The sequence below is a fragment of the Plasmodium gaboni genome, chromosome 14 (assembly GCF_001602025.1).
Source record: "Plasmodium gaboni strain SY75 chromosome 14, whole genome shotgun sequence".
Taxonomy (NCBI): domain Eukaryota; phylum Apicomplexa; class Aconoidasida; order Haemosporida; family Plasmodiidae; genus Plasmodium; species Plasmodium gaboni.
The window spans coordinates 2,078,284-2,099,092 of NC_031494.1; the positions used below are offsets into that span (position 1 = coordinate 2,078,284).

Here is a 20,809-nt window from a genome sequence, read left to right on the forward strand (position 1 = left end):
ATTTTAATATCGTCCTTTGTCTTTGAAGTAAGAAAATATATATATATATATATATATATATATATATATATATATATATATATTTATACATACATGCTATATTTCTTTCATTTTTTCATTTTAATATATATATATATATATATATATATATGTATTTTTTTTTTTTAGGCTGTTGTTCCTAATTATGTAAAGTTAGAAATATTTTCGGCTTCAGATAAACAATTGTTACCATTAGAAGGAAATACAATAAAACAGAATCTTAAAATATGGAATAAGTTATTTAAGAAAAAACCTGTTCTTATGAAGGTTAGGTTATCTTATGTAAAGAATAATGAAAGTTTCCAAGATTTTATTAATATAGGAAATTTTCCTAATGGTTTATAAAAACTATTTATCTGAAATTATTATATATAGTTCAAAATGATTTTACATAAACATATATATATATATATATATATATATATATATATATATGTAATATTTATATTATTTTTTTTGTATTTTAGTTTTATGTATATATTTGTTTATACATATTAAAAAGATGAATACTATATGCATATATATTTATCCTTTTATTTACCAATTCCTTTTTTTTTTTTTTTTTTTTTTTTTTTTTTTTTTTTGAAAATATAAACTAATATAATATTAATAATCCTTATTTGAAAATAAAATAATTTCCGCTCTAAATGATAATTTTTAATATTTCTTAAAATAATAAGGAAATAAATTATAACGTTTTTATTTTAGTATGTAGACGGATGTTAAAATATTATATGCAAATATTTATTTTCCCAATTCGAGAAGAGTTAAAAATAATTTTTTTTTTGTGATGAATTAAAAAAATATAATATGACAACTATATAATAAGTTTTTTATATTAAAAAGGAATAGATAAAGTAAAAAAAGAATATATAATAAGATGAATACAAAATTAATTTTAAAAATGACATAAAAAAAAAAGAGATATTTAAACAATATACAATATATATATATATATATATATATGTATAAATTAATATTTATTTTATTTTATTTTATTTCATTTTATTTCATTTTACTTTTAATTTTTACATTAACAATGACGGGTAAACGAAGGATAATACAAAGACCCATATAACTAGAAGACAAATAAAAGCCAATTTTAAAGAACTCCAGAAAGGCCTATATATATCATTAAATCCTATGGAATACATAAAATCGTTCCATTCTCTTCCAGTATCAGGTGTTTTTAAATAAGGATTTCTATTTGGTTCATCTCTACCTAATCCTACAGGTTTTATATTAGCTTTATTTTGTGGAATAAATTGAACAGTTACCTGTATATATCCATTATATGTATTTTTATTATGATCAGTATCTGTTTTTTTCCTTAATTTAAGTTCTGCATCTAATTCAAATTTATTTAATATTTGTGATGCTTTTTGTATATATTTGGATAGTTCTAAATTCACTTCTCCTAAAAATTCACTAACTCCAACATTATTGTTATTATATGCAGCTAGCTGTAAAAAGCATGTATTTAAAGGATGAGTAACATTAGGATAAACAATTCTCCAATTAAATATAGCATTTCCTGTTTTACAGTTATAATGTACATCAGTTGATTGCATAGTGGGATTTTTACCATTATATGTTATACAATCTAATTCAGATGTTACTGTTAAATCCATAGTTTTATTAATATTATCTTTATTTGATATCATAGTACATCTCCATATAATTATTCTTATTTCAATTTCAGTCTTTTTTGGTGGAACCATTTTATGTATAGGTATTTTCTTGGATTGTTCATAATCCATAATTTCTATCCACATTTCTAATATACCGTTATTGTTCTTTTGTGAATTACCAAAGGATATGTTTGAATGTGTATCTTTCAAAGACTGATTTCCATAAATATTAATATTACTATTATTATTATTATTATTATTATTGTTGCTGTTGTTACTTTTTGTGGTTGATGTATAGGTCATTATATAATTAAATATGTCAAAAAATGAGAAAATATTATTCCAACTATTCATCGTATTGTAATTATTAGATGAAACACTTTTTGGATGTTTTATATAATTACTATATAATGGTCTATATTCAACAGGTATTTTATTTTTCTTCATCATATGTCTCCATTCTTTACTCATCCATCTATCAAATAAATTAATTTCAGTTGATCCTATATATATATCATTTACTTGTTTATCATAATTATCTTCAGCACTATAAACACTAATAGTTAATATTTCATCTTCAGGAAATATAGCTTCGCTTTCCCATAAGCATCCAAATTCTGGATTTATATTTGAACGTTTGAAAGCATTTCTTAAATTAGATGTTTTTTCCCCTAATGAAAAAATCAAATATGGATTTGCCGTATATTCATTATTTATACCACATAATCCTATGCCTCTTAAGACATATACACGTATTTTTAAATATAAAGGGATTTTATTTTTCCCTCTAAATTTATTTCTGAATATACTTTGATTTGTTATATCTTTTAAACTTAATGGCATATTTTCAGATTCTAAATTTCTATATTTAATTTTTGTAAAACATTTAATTTGTCCACCTATAATTTCAACAAATGGAAATTGTTCAAAACAGCCAAATTTAATACCTTGTTTTTCTATTTTATTTTCATTATAATTATTATCAGATGATAAATTATTGCATTTTTTTATTAAGGGTAAAGAAGGAATTAATATATCATCAAGATAGTTTTCTAAAATACCATCAACAGATACACGATTTATATTTTTTATAAATTTTTCAATATTTAATTTATCACCTTCTACATATAAAATAAATCTTGGAGGAATATGTACATTTAAAATATATTTGCTTGTTAATATTTTTATATATGGATAATTTTTAACATTATAGCTTAATTTTATTATTTCAGGAATACCATCATCAAATAATTTATATATACTATTATTATATTTTATATTATATGTATCTTTTTGAATTCTTGATAAATATGAGCTAAATTTGTTATTTGATAATTTGTTAAAATTGTTTATGTTATTATTATAAAAATATTGTGTATTATGTTTATCATAATAATTATTATAATTAATTACACCAAATTGGGAAGGATTATATATATTATTTTTATACATATTATTGATCATCATGTTGTTTGTATAACTATACCTAGCATTATTTCTTATATCATTTTGTTGTATATTATTATTATAAAATTTGTCTGGACCTCCATAATTATTATAATTATTATAATTATTGTAATTATTGTAATTATTGTAATTATTAATATTATTATTATTATCATAATTTTTCATGTTGTGTGCTTCCATATTGTACATTTCCATTTCATATGCACCATTATTATTTCCGTCATAATTATTAATTACCTTTTTAGACTCAGCGGATATATTTTTATTATCCTCTTTTTGATTTCCTTGGTCCAAATTAAAAAGAGGTATTTCTTTCCATGCAGCGTCATCATCATTTTCATATTTATTAATTTCTTCCTTCAAGGATAATGTGTCCTGACAGTCAGCTAGTGAAATAGCTGATATGACAAGAGCTGCGTTTTTATTTTTATATATATTAAATGCATTATCTATATTTTTCAAATTAATTGTTTCCGAATAATCATCATGAGCTTGTAAATAATAAAGGACTTCATCTATATTTTTTATCCATGGAAGATATGGAACAAGAGATATATTTGTTTCTCCAATAAAATATTTTGATTTGACTTTTTTGTTATATACTTTTATATTAAGTATAGGATCAAATATAGGATCTAATGGAATGTCAATATTCATATTTTCTATTGAGAACATTTCAAAACTTTGTTGATTGAATGAATTTTTCCAATTTTTTAATTGTATTCTTGTATTAGCTTTTAATGTTTTTTCATATTTAATCATGAGTTCATTTTTTTTTTTCCCATAAGAAGAATAAGACGTTATAGACAAAAGTATAATTGGGGTTGTTATTTGATTTTTTTTATTTTGTTCAAATGATAGTTTATTTAAGAAATGTTGCTTTTTCATTAATATAAGATTTTCTAAAGACATGCAAAAAAAGGATAGGGTACATTTTTTTATTTCAGTGATCATAGGATAAATAGGAAATTTCATTGCATCTTTAGATTGAACAAGTTCAAAATATAATAGAATATCACCAACTCTTTCACCATATAATAAATCATTATATTGATACATATTATTATTATGATAATTATCCCTATTAATATTATTATTATTATTGTTGATATTACTATTGTTGAATATCTCTTGTTGTTTTTCATACAAATATTCCTGCATAATTCTTTTATCATTACCATTATGTTGCCATAAATTGTTCGCATACATTGCCTTTGTATATTTGCTTCCTTTTAGTTTTATCCATTTAGGTTTTATTTGTTCAACTACATTATATTTGGATCCTTTTTCTGTAAAATTATATTTATTCCCACTTTGTTTAAGATATATATCATAATTACAATAGCATCTTCCTATGTAATAAAAAGTATCATTGTGGAATTCATACAAGGTGACAATGATGAGAGGGATGGTAGGTAAACCTATGGAATAATCTGTTAAAATATTAATATTCAATTTAAGACATTGTAAATAGACTGGATTACATGTATTTAAAGAAAGTGAAGTAATTTTCATTTTTCCTGCACATGATATATGTACAAATGTATTAGGTGAATCATTAAAATGTGATATAACATTTCTACAAGCATATATATAACATCTTAATTCATAATTAACAGGTATTAATTTTTTCCTTCTATTTATTCCTAATTGTACATCAAAAGATTTTTCTAAATTTAATAATATAGAACCATTTTGAAAAATATTATACATACAATTAAAATCACCTTGTACATTTTTTGGAATATTTTTTAATGGAATCCATATAGGACATCTAGATATTTTTTCATTATATGAAAGAACATTTTTTAAGGGCATTCTATAATATGCAATTCTTCTATCCATATGATTAGATATATTTTGTTCATATTGTTCAATTTCTTCTTTTTTCTTTCTATATTTTTGATATTCAGTTAATTTAGATTCTTCATCTTTTTTTGTATCTTCATTATTATATAAAAGACTTGGAAGAAAATTATTTTCATTATATGTATTATCATATACCTTTTCATATACATTTATGATGATATCCCATTGTTGATATTCTTCCTGAACAACACATAATTTCATATTTTCTATTTTTCCTTTATTAGCACTAAAATAAAATTCTGTATGTTCATTATTTTCAATAATTTGTTGCTTCTCAGTGACCTTATTGAAAACGTTATCCAAATTAAGTATCTCATCAAATGTGAATAGTGGATTAGTATTTTGATTATATGTATAAATATTATTATCATAATTATTATTTACAATTTGATTATCTAAATATGAATTATGTATACCTTTTATAATTTTGTTTTTTTTTTTTTTTGTTTTTTTTTTTGTATTGTTTTGTTTAGCCTCTACATCTTGTTGTAACATTTCACTAACTGATACGCATTGTGTTTTTTTTCTATGTGGACCGCATGTCAATTCGACGTAAATATTTTTTGACAAAATTCCTGTAACTAAATAAACATCACATAATAAAGTTATAGGTATATATAAAGGGTCATCATATGCTAAACAACTTTGAGTAATGGCTATATTTAGATTATCAAAATTGTTTATCCTTTCAACATAACTACTGATACATATTCTACCTAGATAAAAATTCCCCTCTAAAAGTAAATTATAATCATTAGATATATCATAATAATTATTAGTATTATTATTGTTCATATTATTTTTTGTAATTTTTTCCAAATCAAATTCTTTTTTGTGAAAACCATATAAATTAAGCCATGTTGGATTAAGACATTTATTTTTTATTTGGTTAAATGATAATACACCTATAGCTATCAATTCATCATTTGATAGAAAATTCCAATCCCATATTTTCAATATTATGGAATCATCTAATATAGGAGTAGCAATAGGTATTTTAAAGCATTCATTAAATGTATAATTAATACAATTTCTTGCTTGACTAGATTTTAAATGGCATCCATTAAAATCACATGTTATATATAAATCTCGATATTCCTTTTTACTTATATCTGTATATATATCTTCAATCTTATGTATATTTACATATAAATAATAAAAACGACTTTTTTCATCTCTTAAAGTTACAAGATTTTCTTCAACAACAGCTTTTGTTAAGTCATTATATATTTCTTCATTATCTTCAATTTTATTTTCATTATTACTTTCTGTTAAACCATTAAAAATATTATTATTAGTTATATAATCATTTTCATCACATACAATAACTTTAAGTCTTAACTGCCCTCTAATTTCAGTACCATTCTTAGAAAGTATTGGATAGATACCCTGAATTTGATGATTTCTTTTATTCTTAATAAGTTTAAGTTCAAATGATATTACACCAATTATATCATTCCGCCATAAAATATTAGCACTTTGAACCTCAAATTCTATTTTTGAAACATTCCATTCAATTTCAGATAAAATAATTCTATCCCATATATGACTTTCTTCCCAGTTTACTGCGTTATATTTTTTTTTCTTTTTTTTTGTTATGTATTCATTATTACAACAACGAACAACTACTAAAGGATCTAATAAACTTTTGTCATCAGCTTCTAAATTTTGTGCTTCGTAAATGGTGAAACCGACAGAAATAGTTCTCATTTAGGTAAATAAAAAATATAAAATAACATACATATTTTAATATATATATATATATATATATATATATTTATAATATTACTATTAAAAATTCATGGACAAATGAAAGAAGAAAAAATAAAAAAATTTATATTTCTATTTGTGTCTTTTATTTAATGTACATTTTCATATATAAAAAAAAATTTCTACATTTTTATTATATATGGTACATTCAACATAGTATACTAGAAAATTTTTATTAATATGAGTAGCTATATTATTATATAAACCTCAATATATAAGTATATAAATAAATAATTAAATATATATATATAATATATATATAATATATATTTGTATATATGTCTAGCGATAATAATAATTATCTTTTATAATAAATTAATTAATTAAAAAGTTACCCTTACTATTTGTAAAGGGTTGTTAATGTTTTTTTTAAATAATCCCCGCCACCCCCAAAAAAAAATAATAAAATAAAATAGATACATATATATATATATATATATATATATATATATATATATATATATATATATATATGTATTAATATAATTTAAAAAAAAAAAAAAAAAAAGTTAATTAGAAACAATATATATATATATATGTATTAATATAATTTAAAAAAAAAAAAAAAAAAAGTTAATTAGAAACAATGATATATTTATTTTTTTGTATTCTCCCTTTAGAATAAAAAATAAAAAAATACAAAAAATTGACTGAAAAAATTTCAAAGAACACAAAATTAATCTGTGCAAAAGTTAGTGCAACCCATGCATCAAAATTATTATCATAGTGAAGATACAACATATTAAAAATACATATAAAATATATATTTAAAATATAAAAAAGTAGCTATATATACAAATAAAACCTTTTTTTTTTTTTTTTTTTTTTTTTCTTCTTTCTTTAAAATCAAAATATTAGACAGAAATGAATATTTTTAATTTTTTTTTTTTTTTTTTCACATTGAGAACATGGAGATAAAGAAAAACAAATTTTATGTAAAAATAGATACATCAAAAAATATAAATATAAAATTGTACATTTATGAAATAATAAATAAATATATATATATATATATTATTCAATAAACTGTATATATCTAAAATGTATAATTAAAATACAAACATACAATTTATGGATGTAAAAAAAAAATTATATCAAAAACAAAAAAATTTCAATGTGAAAAAGTATAAGTATATTTTAATTATTTCATAAATATAAATATATACATACAATATATATATATATATATATATATATATATATATATATATATATATATAATTATATTTATATATATATAATTATATTTATATATATATAATTATTTATGTTTATGTTTCTCTTATGAAGAATTTAACTTCATTATTATATTTATATATGATTATAAATACGCCAAAGTATATACATTAATAAGTATATATAATTTTGTGAAGGGATATATTACGATAAAAATGTAAAAAAATAAAACGTATTTTAGTAAGACTTTTAAACAGTAACAATAAAAAAAAATAAATAAATACCTGATTATATATATGTATATAGTGAAATTGCATCTTTTAAATATCATTAAAAGTTTATGAAATTATTCGCCCCTATATAATTTGGTAAATAAATAACAAGAACTATATATATATATATATATAAAGGATAATGATAATTAAAATTATCAAACTTATCATTTCAATCATGAACATATATATATATATATATATATATATATATATATATATTTCTATTTTAATTATCTTTCATCTTCATGTTTGATATATTTTTATTTTTTCATTTTTTATTCTGTTCCTCCTCATTCAATTCTTTACTTTTGTTTTCCATTATTGTATCCATTTTTTTAAAATTCGTTTGATTATTCATTCTTAAAATTTCCATATTATTATTATTATTATTATCGGTTGAATATTCATTTTGTTTTTGATTTTCATCAGAAGGTTTATTTTTTAAGGAACATAATTCCTGATCTGTTTTATTTTTGTTTTTATATAACTTTTCATCTTTTTTTAACATTATTAAGTGTTCATCACACATTTTGCCTTTTTCTAATGTTTCATCTTCTATGTTTTTATTCCTTAACAATTCTATTTGTTCAATATCATTCTGACTAGCTGTTTTTTCATATTCAGTCAGAATATTTTTATCGGAAATATGTTCCATACTTCCTTTTAAACTACAACCTCTGGATATACTTTTTTCAGTATCTTGTTGATTAATTAAATTATGTATATCTTTACTTTTCATTTTATTCTTATATTGTGTTTCATCTAATTGTTCATTAGAACGATTTAATATTTCATTTTTTTTATTTTTATTAGTCTGTTTTTCTTTAGATGTTATATTTTTCTTTTCCTCTTGTTCATTTACGTTATTAGATATTTGATCAAATTGATTATTGTTGCTTTTTATAGTGTTATCATCCTTTAAATGTAATTTAAGCTCCTTTACATTTATATAATGACTTAGATCTACTTCATTGTCGTTTACATTTATATAATGACTTAGATCCACTTCATTTTCGTTTACATTTATAAAATGACTTAAGTCCATTTTATCCCCTCTTTTCTCTTTATAAATATTAGTTTCTATTTCATTTTCTATTAAAGTTTCGTTTGCTCTTAGTAATTCATTTATTTTGGAACCTTCTAAGCATTGTTTTGTTTTCATAAATGTATTACTTTCATCATTTGTTTTAGTAGTCATATTGTTATTATAATTTACATTCTTGTTTTTCTTAATTTTTTTATTTTGCTTGTTTTGTGTATTACTATTATTACGCTTATTATTGTAGTTTGTATTTTGTTTTGTTTTTATCACATTTTTATTATCACTTTTTTTTTTTTTGAAATGTTGTTCTTCTATTACACTGTTAATAAAATCCTGTGAATTTGTAAATTCTGTTTTATCTTCATTTATTATTTTATCACTATATGTAAATAAATGATTATTTGTATATAAACCTTCAGGAGTTGTATTTGATCTATTTAGTTGGTTCATAATTTTTTCTTTCTTTTTTTGTTCTTTTGTATTTCTCAAAATAACTGAATGCATAGATGGATATTTAGATGAATTAAAAAATAATTCTTCAGCTTCCATAAATGAAGAGCTTTCACTGTTTAATGATATAGATTGACAATTTGATAAATTGTAGTTATTTTCTTTATTTGTATTAATGCTATTCATATTAGTAATTATGTAATTTTCAATAATTTTTTTTTTTTCTAAATTTTTTTTAAAGAAATCACCTTCTGTTTCTAATGATATATTATTATTACAGTTTTGATTGGATAAAAAATATTCAGAACAAATATTAAAAGGACTACCTAAACCATTCAATAATATTTTGATTAGATGTTTAGCTACAGTTTCTAAAGAAGGATCTGTTATTTGGAATGCAGGTAACCATATACTTAATTGTCCTAATGTTCTACAGGAAGTTATATAATTAAAAATATCTTCATAATAAGAACCTAAGAAGGGTTTCAATTCTTGTAATTTTAAAACACATTTAGATTTATGATCAATAAAAACTTTTTGCATAAATAAACCATCTTTACTTTGACTAATAAGATAATTCATTTCATGAATTAATTTCTTCATTTCATTTTCTAAGCTAATATTTTTGTTCTTCAATTTTTCATATTCACATTCTTTAAATATAACTCTATTAATTAAATAATGTATATTGGTAGTTTGCATACCGTAAGCAGCTTTCATATTTTGTAATTCTTTTTCTTTCTGATGTATTCCTATTCTTAATGAAGAAATATCCTCATTTTCAATTTCAATAGAAGATGATATATATTCTAAAAGATCTTCTTGATTAACTGCTATATATTTATTTCCATGTTCATGAATACTTACTGGAAAAATTATTAACGATTTATTAGATTCCAATTTTATTACTTTAGGTTTTTTAGATAATAAAATATGTTTACTCAATTCGTGGTTTCTTTCAAGTATATCGTAAAAATCATATGGTATATTTCCTTGTGAATTCATTTGCACATTTTGTATTACATCATTAAATGTAGTCATTTCTTTTTTATTAGACATAAAATTGTTAGATAAATTTTGTCCACTAGGGAAATTTAATGTTTCTAGTTTACTTCCTAATTTATTATTGATCATTAATCCGTTTACACTTTTTGCATTATTGGACTCACCTATAATAAAAAAAAAAAAAGAAAAAAAAAAAAAAAAAAAAAAAAAAAAAAAAAAATTTAAACATATACTTTATATATACATAAAATTATATAAACATCAATTGAGTCAAATATATAAAAAATATTGTATATATATATATATATTTATATTAAACCTTTTAATTTTTGTTTTTACCTGAATAAGTCCTATTATTATAACTATTAAATATTTGATTGGAATTATTTATTTTTTGTCCATTTGTATAAAAATTATTAATACCATTTACACAATTTGAATTAAACATATGATTATCATATTGTTGTAAGTTATTATATTCATGAGATGGAGGTAAATTATCATTAAAAGGATGTTTGATATTATATTGTGCATAAGTATCATTTTGATTATTGTTATTGATAATTTGATCGTTTTCTAAAAAATTGATTTTTTCATCATTATTATTATAAGAGATATTATTTTTTAGTAATGTTTTTTTTTTATTTTTAGAATTTTTGTTTATACTTTTATTATTAGTTAGTATAATTGGACTTTTTAATTTTTCGATAAAATTATTTTTATGTTGATCTGTTAAATCATTGGAATGAATAAATAAAGAATTATTAAGATTATTATTAATATCAATATTATCATTTGTATATTTTGAATGAAATGATATTTTTGTACTAATATTTCTATATACATCATTATTAGTACATGGATTAGACTGTATATTTATTAAATCGGACAAACTCATATTTTTATCATGATCATCATGTTCATTATTTTTATTTAAATATGGTCTATCTAATAACATAGGATTTCCTTTTTCATTTATCGAATAATTAGAATATGTTTTTTCTTCTGTGTTGTGCATACGTTTAAATTGAAATTGACAATTAGATAAATTATTTAAATAATTAGTAATATTAGAATTATACGAAAATAAGCTATCTGAACCTTTAGTATTATCGTTATTTATAGAATTTCCAAAACATTTATTATATACTTCTAAATTATCAATTAAATTAAGGTCTTCGACGTCACAAGGTAACTGATCAATTAGGCTAGCAAACTGTCGTATCTGCGAAGAAGCCATTATTACATATTTTCACAAAATATATTCTTAATATGTATATATATATATATATATATTAAGTAAAAAAAATGAAACATATATATATAAATCAAATAATTAAATAAAATTAAATATATGTTGGTATATATAAAAAATATATTATATATAAATATAAACTTATTTATTATATATTGGGAAAGAAAAAAGAATTAGAAGGATAAAATTACATTTTTTTTCTTATATTATTTTTTTGGCTTTATATGTATTTCTTAAATTTTATTTTTTTTATTTAGATCAAAATAATACATATAAAAATATATCTTTTATATACATATATGTATATAAGATAAATATTATATATTTATATATATTACACATTTATATATTTCAAATCACACTTCTCTTCATCTTATCATGGAATACTTTTTGAGGTGTATAAAAAAAAAAAAAAATATAATAAAAAAAAGTAAATAAATGATGATATTCCTTTTTTTTTTTATGGAAAATTTTTGGCTATTTGAAAAAAAAAAAAAAAAATTCTTTTTTTTCATATATAAAAAAATAAATTCGTTACATTGGAATATAAGAAAAATATTAAGAATAAATCATTCCTAAAAATTATTATTTTAAAAATGATATATATTCTTTAAATTTTTATCAAAAAATTATTTCTTATACAATATGATAAATAAACATTATATGTACATATATAAAAATATTCGTACCCATTTGATATATAAATAATACAAAATAATGTAAAATGTATTATATATATATATATATATATAACGAAAGAATAAAAAAAAAAAAAAAAAATCAAGTGACAATTATAAATATGATATATATATGTATTACACATATATATATTTTATATATGTGTATAATTTATTTAATTATTATAAATTCGTTTTTCCTCAAATGATATGTGTATATAATATATATACATACATACATACATATATATTTATTTATATAATTAAATAAAATTACATATATTGGAAACAAGAAAAAAAATTAATTTTAATATTATACATTCTATTCTTTTGCATATTTTAAAATTGTAAGTTGCCTATTTTTTTTATTTCTTATATCTCATCTAGGTTTATATAAATTTTTTTTTTTTGGTATAACTTATAGTGCTCCTAATATTTTTGCATATACAATATAAAAAAAAAAAATATAAATGTAATAAGTAATTTTAATACAATTATATATAAACGAATTAAAAGTATATAGAGGTAAAATAAAACATTTTCACTATTATATTCAAATTATATTTAAATATAAGTTTTTATGTAGTATCTTAATTTTGTTTTATTTTTTTAAACTTCATAGGTATTTTTGGCATTACGATAAAAATATATAACAGACTATCTTTTTTTAATTTAAGAATTTTATTTTTCTTTATCTTACTTGATCCATACATATATATATATAGTGTATTCCTTTTAATTTTTTTAAGTAAAATATGTTTTAATAAAAATGAGAAATTATGTCATATATTATTTGTTACAATTTTATAATTGTATATATAAATAAAAATATATATATTTATATATATATATATTATATATATCATTATATAGCTAAAAAATATTAAGTTCTTTATTACTTTTTTAAATTCCATTTAAATCTTACAAAATAATAATAACACATGGGTTTCATAAAATATATATCTGGTATATTTGTTATACTGAATAAAGATCTTTTCCCTTATTTTATTATATTATATATATAATAAAAGAAAAAAAAAAAAAAAAAAAAAAAAGACTGTCTATATAAATAATATAAAGTCATCAATAAATACATAAGTCTATAATTTTGTCAAAAAAGTTTAATATTTATAAAATAATATAAATAAATATATATATATATATATATATATATATATATATATTTACTTAATTAAATTAATATGATAGAATATTAAAATTACATTTTTTATTTTTTAATAAATAATGATTGAATTGTCATTTCAATTTTCATTTAATTTTTATTATTTTTTATTTTTTTACTTGTTCTATTTTTTCAATTATATTTATTTTTTATGAATGTTTTCATATTGTATTACTTTTTTTTTGTATTTTTTTGTATGTATTTGTAGAGCATATATAGATCACGAAAAAATATTTAAATATATATATATATATATGTGTATTTTTTCTGTATGATCAAGAAGAAAAAAAAAAAAAAAAAGATCTGTAATATCACCGGTCTACAATTTAATATATTTTATTTTTTGCAAATACATTAATTGTATTCATATATATATATATATATATATATATATATATATATATAATAAAAAATATAATAATAAATAAAATGTACAATAAAATTTGGACAATATATATAATGTGATATAACATAATAAATGGAAAAATTTCAATAAATAACATAAGTTTATTTTATATAATACGAGTAGACAAATAAATATATATAAAAAAAAAAATAATAATAAAAATAAATGTTCTATATATTTTTACAAAATAATTTGTAACATCATATTCTATTTTTTGATTTTTATTTTTTATGTGTAATTATAATTTATGTAAGTAAATATCAGGATATTTACTTGGTTTTCTCACAAATTAGATTATCATATATATAATTTTTTTTTTTTTTAATATAGTGGTTTGGGTATAATATTTTTTATTTTTATTTTTTTTCCTTTTTTTTGTATATATAACAAAATAACCAAATTATGACAAAATTGTTTTTCATTAATTATGCGTTTGTAATAATTTTTTCGTTTAATTTATTTGTTAAATGTGAAGATGACATAAGTAATACTTTTTTCAAATTTGAATTTTGTGAAGCTACTTCTACCTTTGCAAGTATTGGCGAAAATGGTCTACCACAATATGCTGCTGAAAATGCCTTAACAAGGGGTTCCGGATATTGGTGTTCAGAAGGGAAACATAATGTTAATGATGTTGTTTCTTGGATAGGTCACTTAAAAAATGTGCGATCTCTGAATGGGATAATAATACATTGGGCCTATACACCTGGAGAAGTATCCATTTTAGCTAGCTATGATGGTAATGAACCATATGAAGAAGTAGTTCCATATCAAGTAATTGAATCTAGAGTTGGTAATATATGAATATTAAAATAAACTATTATAAACAATGATAAATGTGAAATAGGATAAATATGTATACTTTTATGTAATAAATTACTTATTTAATTTATATTGATGATTCATTCATTTATTTCTTTTTTTTTTTTTTTTTTCTATTTTATTTTATTTTATTAATTTTTTTATTTTTAAAGGAAATGTTGTACAAAATATAATATTTAATCATGTTATTAGAGCTAAATCTATTAAGGTTAATATGAGGCATGCTATTCATGATTATTTTGGTATAAATTTTACCAACGTCCTAGGTTCTAGAGATCCCACATTAAGAATCCAAAGTGGAATGTCTAGCTTGACACAAGATTTATGTTTACAAATAGATGAAAAGAATGAAGTGGTTTTAGATGGATGTATTACTGCTATATCCTATTTAGATGGTCGAGATTTGTGGAAATTAAATTCTAAAAATCAAATATATAATCCAATTAATAATTTATGTATAACATTAAAAGATAATTTAGTAGCAAACGGTGGCAGACTCACGTTAGAAGATTGTAATGCAAGCTTAGAACATAATGATGGACGTAGTAGTTGGCAATTGTTACCAAACAATCAATTGAAAATATTAAGAAATGGAAATTTTTGTCTATCTCAAGATGGTCATAAATCTGGAAGTATTGATGTTGCTCTTCATAAAGAAACTACCTCTACATTATCATCGGATAATAAGAATTATTCATCTGATAAAGTCGTTGATGGGCTTTTGGATACTTTCTGGATTTCTCAAGAATTCAATTTAGAGACCGCTCCAGATTCAGTCCATTTTGATCTAAATTTAGGTAGTATATATAAATTACAAAAAGCTATTATTGATTGGAAATATCCAGCCACGAAATATTCAATTAGTTTAAGCAGTGATGGTGAAAATTATAAGGAGGTTAGTAGTAATTTAGCCAATTTTTTAAGAAGTACTATAAATAATTTACATAATACAGAAGCTCAATATATCAGATTAACGCTCATGGCACCTAATCCTGAGTTCTGTGAAGAAAATAAATTATTTTATGGTATTAAAAAATTTTCTGTATATTCTAACAGAATTAAATCTATAGTTGATGATTGCGATAAAATAAAAGATACAGATGATGCTCGAGATAAATATTTTTTTGAGTTTGTATCCGAAGTGAATTTAGAAGAAGGCAAGCACTTAAAACACTTAGATAATGAATTACAACAATATGCTGAAAAAATACAAAATGAAGCTTTAAAGATACAAAGCTTAAATCCTAAATTAAAAAAGTGTAAGTTGGAAAAAGAGAAAAGACATAAAGATATTAGTAATATAAAAAATGTTATTCTTAAAAATATTTATGAAGTTATAAAACAAACAGAAAATATTATAAAAATGAATCCATTAAATTCTTATTATTCTACATCAACAAAAGAATTAGGACAAACAAGTGATAATCCAGCAGATAATTGTTTTCATTTAAAAAATGCGTTACCTAGTTCGCCTTCAGGTTTTTATTATGTATTAACTACATGTTCTCAAAATGTGTTAAGAGTATTTTGTGATATGAAAATCGGTGCTACATATTATATTCCATCAGTTGACAATAAAATTATTAACAAATTAAAAGATGTTGAAAATGTATGTGCCACATTTGGATTGAATCCTATCCATTTACATCATGAAAGTCAAATATATACCTTAAAAAAAGTATTTGATATTATGGATATAAATATAACAAATCCGGTTCCTTTAGCCATTCGTAAAGATGATTCCGAGTTTTATTATTCACTTGATTATCAAACAAATGTTCATGATATTATATCAAAATTTGGAACTCCTGTAGGTAATACATTTGGTATAAATAATATTGGGATAACATTTTTTGATTCGTCCAGTAGTGAAATGTCTGCTTTTGTATGTTCAGATAATATAAATTCTATTAATTTGCCAGAACCATTTGTAAATTTGGATTGTCAAAGTAGTTTAAAAGAAACAAGCGAAATAGAAAAGATGATTGGAAATGAATATTTAATTAAGTGTCCTCATGATTGTTTAGAAAGAGATATTGAAGAAAGTGTCATAGGTGGTGAAGGTAATATATATTCTGAAGATAGCTCAATATGTTTGTCTGCAATACATGCTGGGATATACGACAAGCACTATTTAATACATTTAAGAGTTATTAATGCTTTAAATGAATATGGAGGTTTTTTTCAAAATGGTATTATATCAGAAAGTTTTCTAAATGATACACAAGAAGTTGGCTTTAAATTATTTCATGTTCCTCCCAAATGTCCAAAGGATGATATTAACAGTAATAATAATAATAATAATAATAATAATAATAATAATAATAATGATAATGATAATAGTAGTGCAATATTTTCTTTCCTAGAATTAGATAATAAAATAAATAATATTGATAATAAAGAAAATACTTATGTTGACTCTTCCACTGCTGATGCTATTAACGATTTGATAACTATAGTAAATAAGCAAGTTGGTAGCACAGATCCCACCTTTTTAGCATTAATAAATAAACAATCAATAAAAATTATTTCTAACGCTAGAAGATATCTAAAACCAACAGAAATATTTGAAAAAAATATAGAGCTTTTATCTAATGAAACACTAAAAGATGTTGAAAAAGTATTCAATTTGATAAAAGTATTATCATCAAAAATTAATTCCGAGTTGGAGAAGAGAAAATATAAATTAGAAATTTTAGTAGATGAAAAATTAAGACAAAAAGAATTTGAATCATTTAAATTAGATAATATAGATAACATATATGATACATTTGAAATAATTAATTCTGTACAATTACAACAAGTTGGAAAATGGAATATATTAGATAATCCATTATATGAAGGTCTAAATGGTATCACATTAGTTCAAAATGTACGTGTTTATAATTCTTTGGAAAATACTGTCATAAATTCATTTAATGGAAGTTATGCATTTTTAAGATATAAATCATTTTATGATTTTGTATTTTCCACATATGTACATATAAAAGGTATAGGATCGGTTGGACTCATATTTAGATCATATGACAAATATAATTTTTATATGCTAGAATTAAATAATGATAGACAAAATAATGAATTTAATAAGAGATTGCTAAAATTTGAAAATAACATAGTAACTGAATTAGCTACTATTAATGGAAATGACATAGAACAAGCGGATTGGTTTGCAGTAAGAATAGAATGTATAGGATCAAAAATAATAATAACAGTTATTAAAACAAATAAACCTATATATGAATTACCAAAACCTCATATCATAATAAATGATGATTTTAGTTCATCTGGAACTATTGGATTTTATACTTATGGTATAGATAATGTACAATTTACAAATATAACCATAGAATCGGTAGAATGTTCAACAAAAGAAATATTATCATATAACATTTCTCCTATAAGTTGTAATATATATGAAGAATATTATGTAGGAAAATTTAATAAATCATATATGGCATTTGATCCTGAAAATTCGATTGGTGGTACAAGTAATTGGAAATTTGCAAAAAATATTGGGAATGAAAAACATGTTATACTACAAAATTCAAATATAAAAGAAGTAGAAAATGAAGAACAAAAATCTTCTTTTATTATTTTACAAAATAAAAGTTGTCAAACTGGTGTGCTAAATTTTTCAGTTTATCCTGAATGTAGTAATGGGATTGTAGGCACTATGTTCAAATTTTTAGATTCAAAAAATTATACCATCTTAGAAATAGGACCTGGATTTACTCGCTTAAGACAAAATGTGAATGGGAAATTTCAATTATTATCTAAATCGATTATTTCTGGATATAAGGAAAATATATGGAATCGTGTTACTGTATCCTTTAGCTCTAATAATATTAATGTAAATTTAGGTACTGGATTTATGACATATCCTATATTCAGTTTAATTGGATTACATTTATCAGATGGACAATCAGTTGGATTTACTTCTTATAATTGTTCAAAGGTATCATTTAGTAATATCTTTATGCACCCTTTTGATTTTAAACCTTATACTCCAACACCTACCTTAGATACTGAAAGTTTCTTACCCCCAATTTTTTCAAAATTTAACCAAGCTACAATAAAAGAGGATGAACAAGAACAGGACATGGGATATAAACAAATGGATGACAATAAAAATGCTGATATTAGAAAAGAGACTCCAATAGATAAACACTCATTTGAGGATTCGTCTCGTCAAATGAAGAAGGATGCTTATTATTGTGCTACTCATAAAAATATAGTTGATATAATAAATTATTGTAATCAATATGATAAAGAAAATGATAATTGTACAAATGAATTTTGTACCATATGCTGTAATAAAATAGACACAACAGACGAAGAAGATATTAGAAAATGTGAAATTTTATGTCAAAAATTGGATGATAAAATTCTTCAAACATCTGAAGTTTTAAATTATCTTAAAAAATCATGTATTGAATCTCCAAATGAAGAATTAATAAAATCATGTGAAGATGATAATGATAAAGAAGAATGTTTGACAGAAATGTGTGAAATGTGTTGTCAATCTGTTACTATACCGGATGATTTGTTAACTAGCCATATGGACATTGATTGTTTGACAAACCACTGTATATCATTATGTGATCAAAAATGAACACTTTAATGGAAAAAAAATAAATACATATATGTATTATATATATATATATATATATGTATGGTAAAATATATTTTTTCTTACATCATACGTATAAATATATATCTTCTCAATATAATAAATAAATAAAAAAAAATTAAGTAATCATTTATATTTGGATGTCCAACAATTGTTTACATTCAAATAAAATAAGAAAAAATATATTATTTATTACACATTGTATATATTTTTATTTCTATCTACATTCTTTGTATTTTTATTATTTTTTATATAAGAGTTATTTTTACTTAAATGAACCATATTAAATGATATTTATAATCATGAATAGTATATATTATATTATATATATATATATATATATGTTTATATAAAATATTTTTTCTTCATATATTTAATTTTGGGAAAAAAAAAAAAAAGAAAAGAAAAGGAAGTATTTACAAATATATTTACAAAATGTACTATAAAAAAAATATGTACTCCATTTATTAAAAAAACACGTCACTTCAATGTATTATATATTTAAAACATAATGTTATCATATACTTAAAAAATAAATGGGATGATTATTTTCCTGTTCCTATATTAAGAAAAAAATATATAATAAAATTAATATATTTTTAATAAAAAATAGAAATTAAAAATTTTTATATAATTTTATAAAAAAATTACTTGGGATACGTGTCTGCTAAAACTTTTAAATACCATTCATGCGTTTGCATACCTAAATGATAAAAAAAAATATGCTTATATAAATAATAACCATTTAAATAAAACATGATTTTTGAATTATAGAAATAAGTGATTACCATTTTTAATTAGGATTAATAAAACTAAAAGGAAATTCAATGAACTGAATTAAAAAAAAAAATAAAAATAAAAACAATTATAGATGAATAAATAAAATAAATAAATTTTATTATATATAGTGATAAATTCAAGAAATATATAAAGACATATAAAATATTAATATGTTTAATGTTAATTTTTTTTTTTCTTTTTTAAATAACCATGTGATATTTTTGTTTAATAATAAGAATGAAAAGTAGATTAAAATTTCAGCAAAATAATGTGGACAACTGACAAAATGAAAAAAACCTCCATATGGTACTTTATAAAAAGTATCACTTTTT

At 20.5% G+C, this 20,809-nt stretch overlaps 5 protein-coding genes across 5 annotated transcripts in view; 2 read left to right on the forward strand and 3 right to left on the reverse strand.

Annotated features, from left to right (window-relative positions):
- PGSY75_1455500 (putative AP-1 complex subunit gamma) overlaps positions 1 to 384 on the forward strand; it is a gene marked incomplete at both ends in the record, with an annotated part of 3,603 nt that extends 3,219 nt beyond the window's left edge. Inside the window, 2 exons of the mRNA XM_018788239.1 lie at positions 1 to 57; positions 169 to 384. The exon at positions 1 to 57 is cut by the window's left edge and continues 126 nt beyond it. Of these exons, the coding sequence (XP_018639611.1) occupies positions 1 to 57; positions 169 to 384 (273 nt within the window). The remainder of the gene's footprint in view (positions 58 to 168) is intronic.
- Positions 385 to 1,067: 683 nt separating this feature from the next.
- On the reverse strand, positions 1,068 to 6,716 carry PGSY75_1455600 (putative ferlin; the record flags this gene model as incomplete). Its single annotated transcript, XM_018788240.1, has 1 exon — positions 1,068 to 6,716. The coding sequence occupies one exon, from the start codon at positions 6,714 to 6,716 to the stop codon at positions 1,068 to 1,070; it is 5,649 nt and encodes a 1,882-aa protein (XP_018639612.1).
- A 1,779-nt stretch (positions 6,717 to 8,495) lies between these two features.
- PGSY75_1455700 (hypothetical protein) lies at positions 8,496 to 11,964 on the reverse strand (the record flags this gene model as incomplete). The annotated part of the gene is made up of 2 exons (XM_018788241.1): positions 8,496 to 10,888; positions 11,064 to 11,964. The coding sequence occupies 2 exons, from the start codon at positions 11,962 to 11,964 to the stop codon at positions 8,496 to 8,498; spliced, it is 3,294 nt and encodes a 1,097-aa protein (XP_018639613.1).
- A 2,683-nt stretch (positions 11,965 to 14,647) lies between these two features.
- Positions 14,648 to 19,679, forward strand: PGSY75_1455800 (LCCL domain-containing protein; the record flags this gene model as incomplete). Its single annotated transcript, XM_018788242.1, has 2 exons — positions 14,648 to 15,038; positions 15,220 to 19,679. 2 exons carry the CDS (start codon positions 14,648 to 14,650, stop codon positions 19,677 to 19,679), a joined length of 4,851 nt encoding a protein of 1,616 aa, XP_018639614.1.
- A 543-nt stretch (positions 19,680 to 20,222) lies between these two features.
- The window catches only part of PGSY75_1455900 (putative dfg10 like protein), a gene marked incomplete at both ends in the record, with an annotated part of 2,109 nt that continues 1,522 nt past the window's right edge, over positions 20,223 to 20,809 (reverse strand). Inside the window, 4 exons of the mRNA XM_018788244.1 lie at positions 20,223 to 20,256; positions 20,349 to 20,400; positions 20,486 to 20,529; positions 20,687 to 20,809. Of these exons, the coding sequence (XP_018639615.1) occupies positions 20,223 to 20,256; positions 20,349 to 20,400; positions 20,486 to 20,529; positions 20,687 to 20,809 (253 nt within the window). The remainder of the gene's footprint in view (positions 20,257 to 20,348; positions 20,401 to 20,485; positions 20,530 to 20,686) is intronic.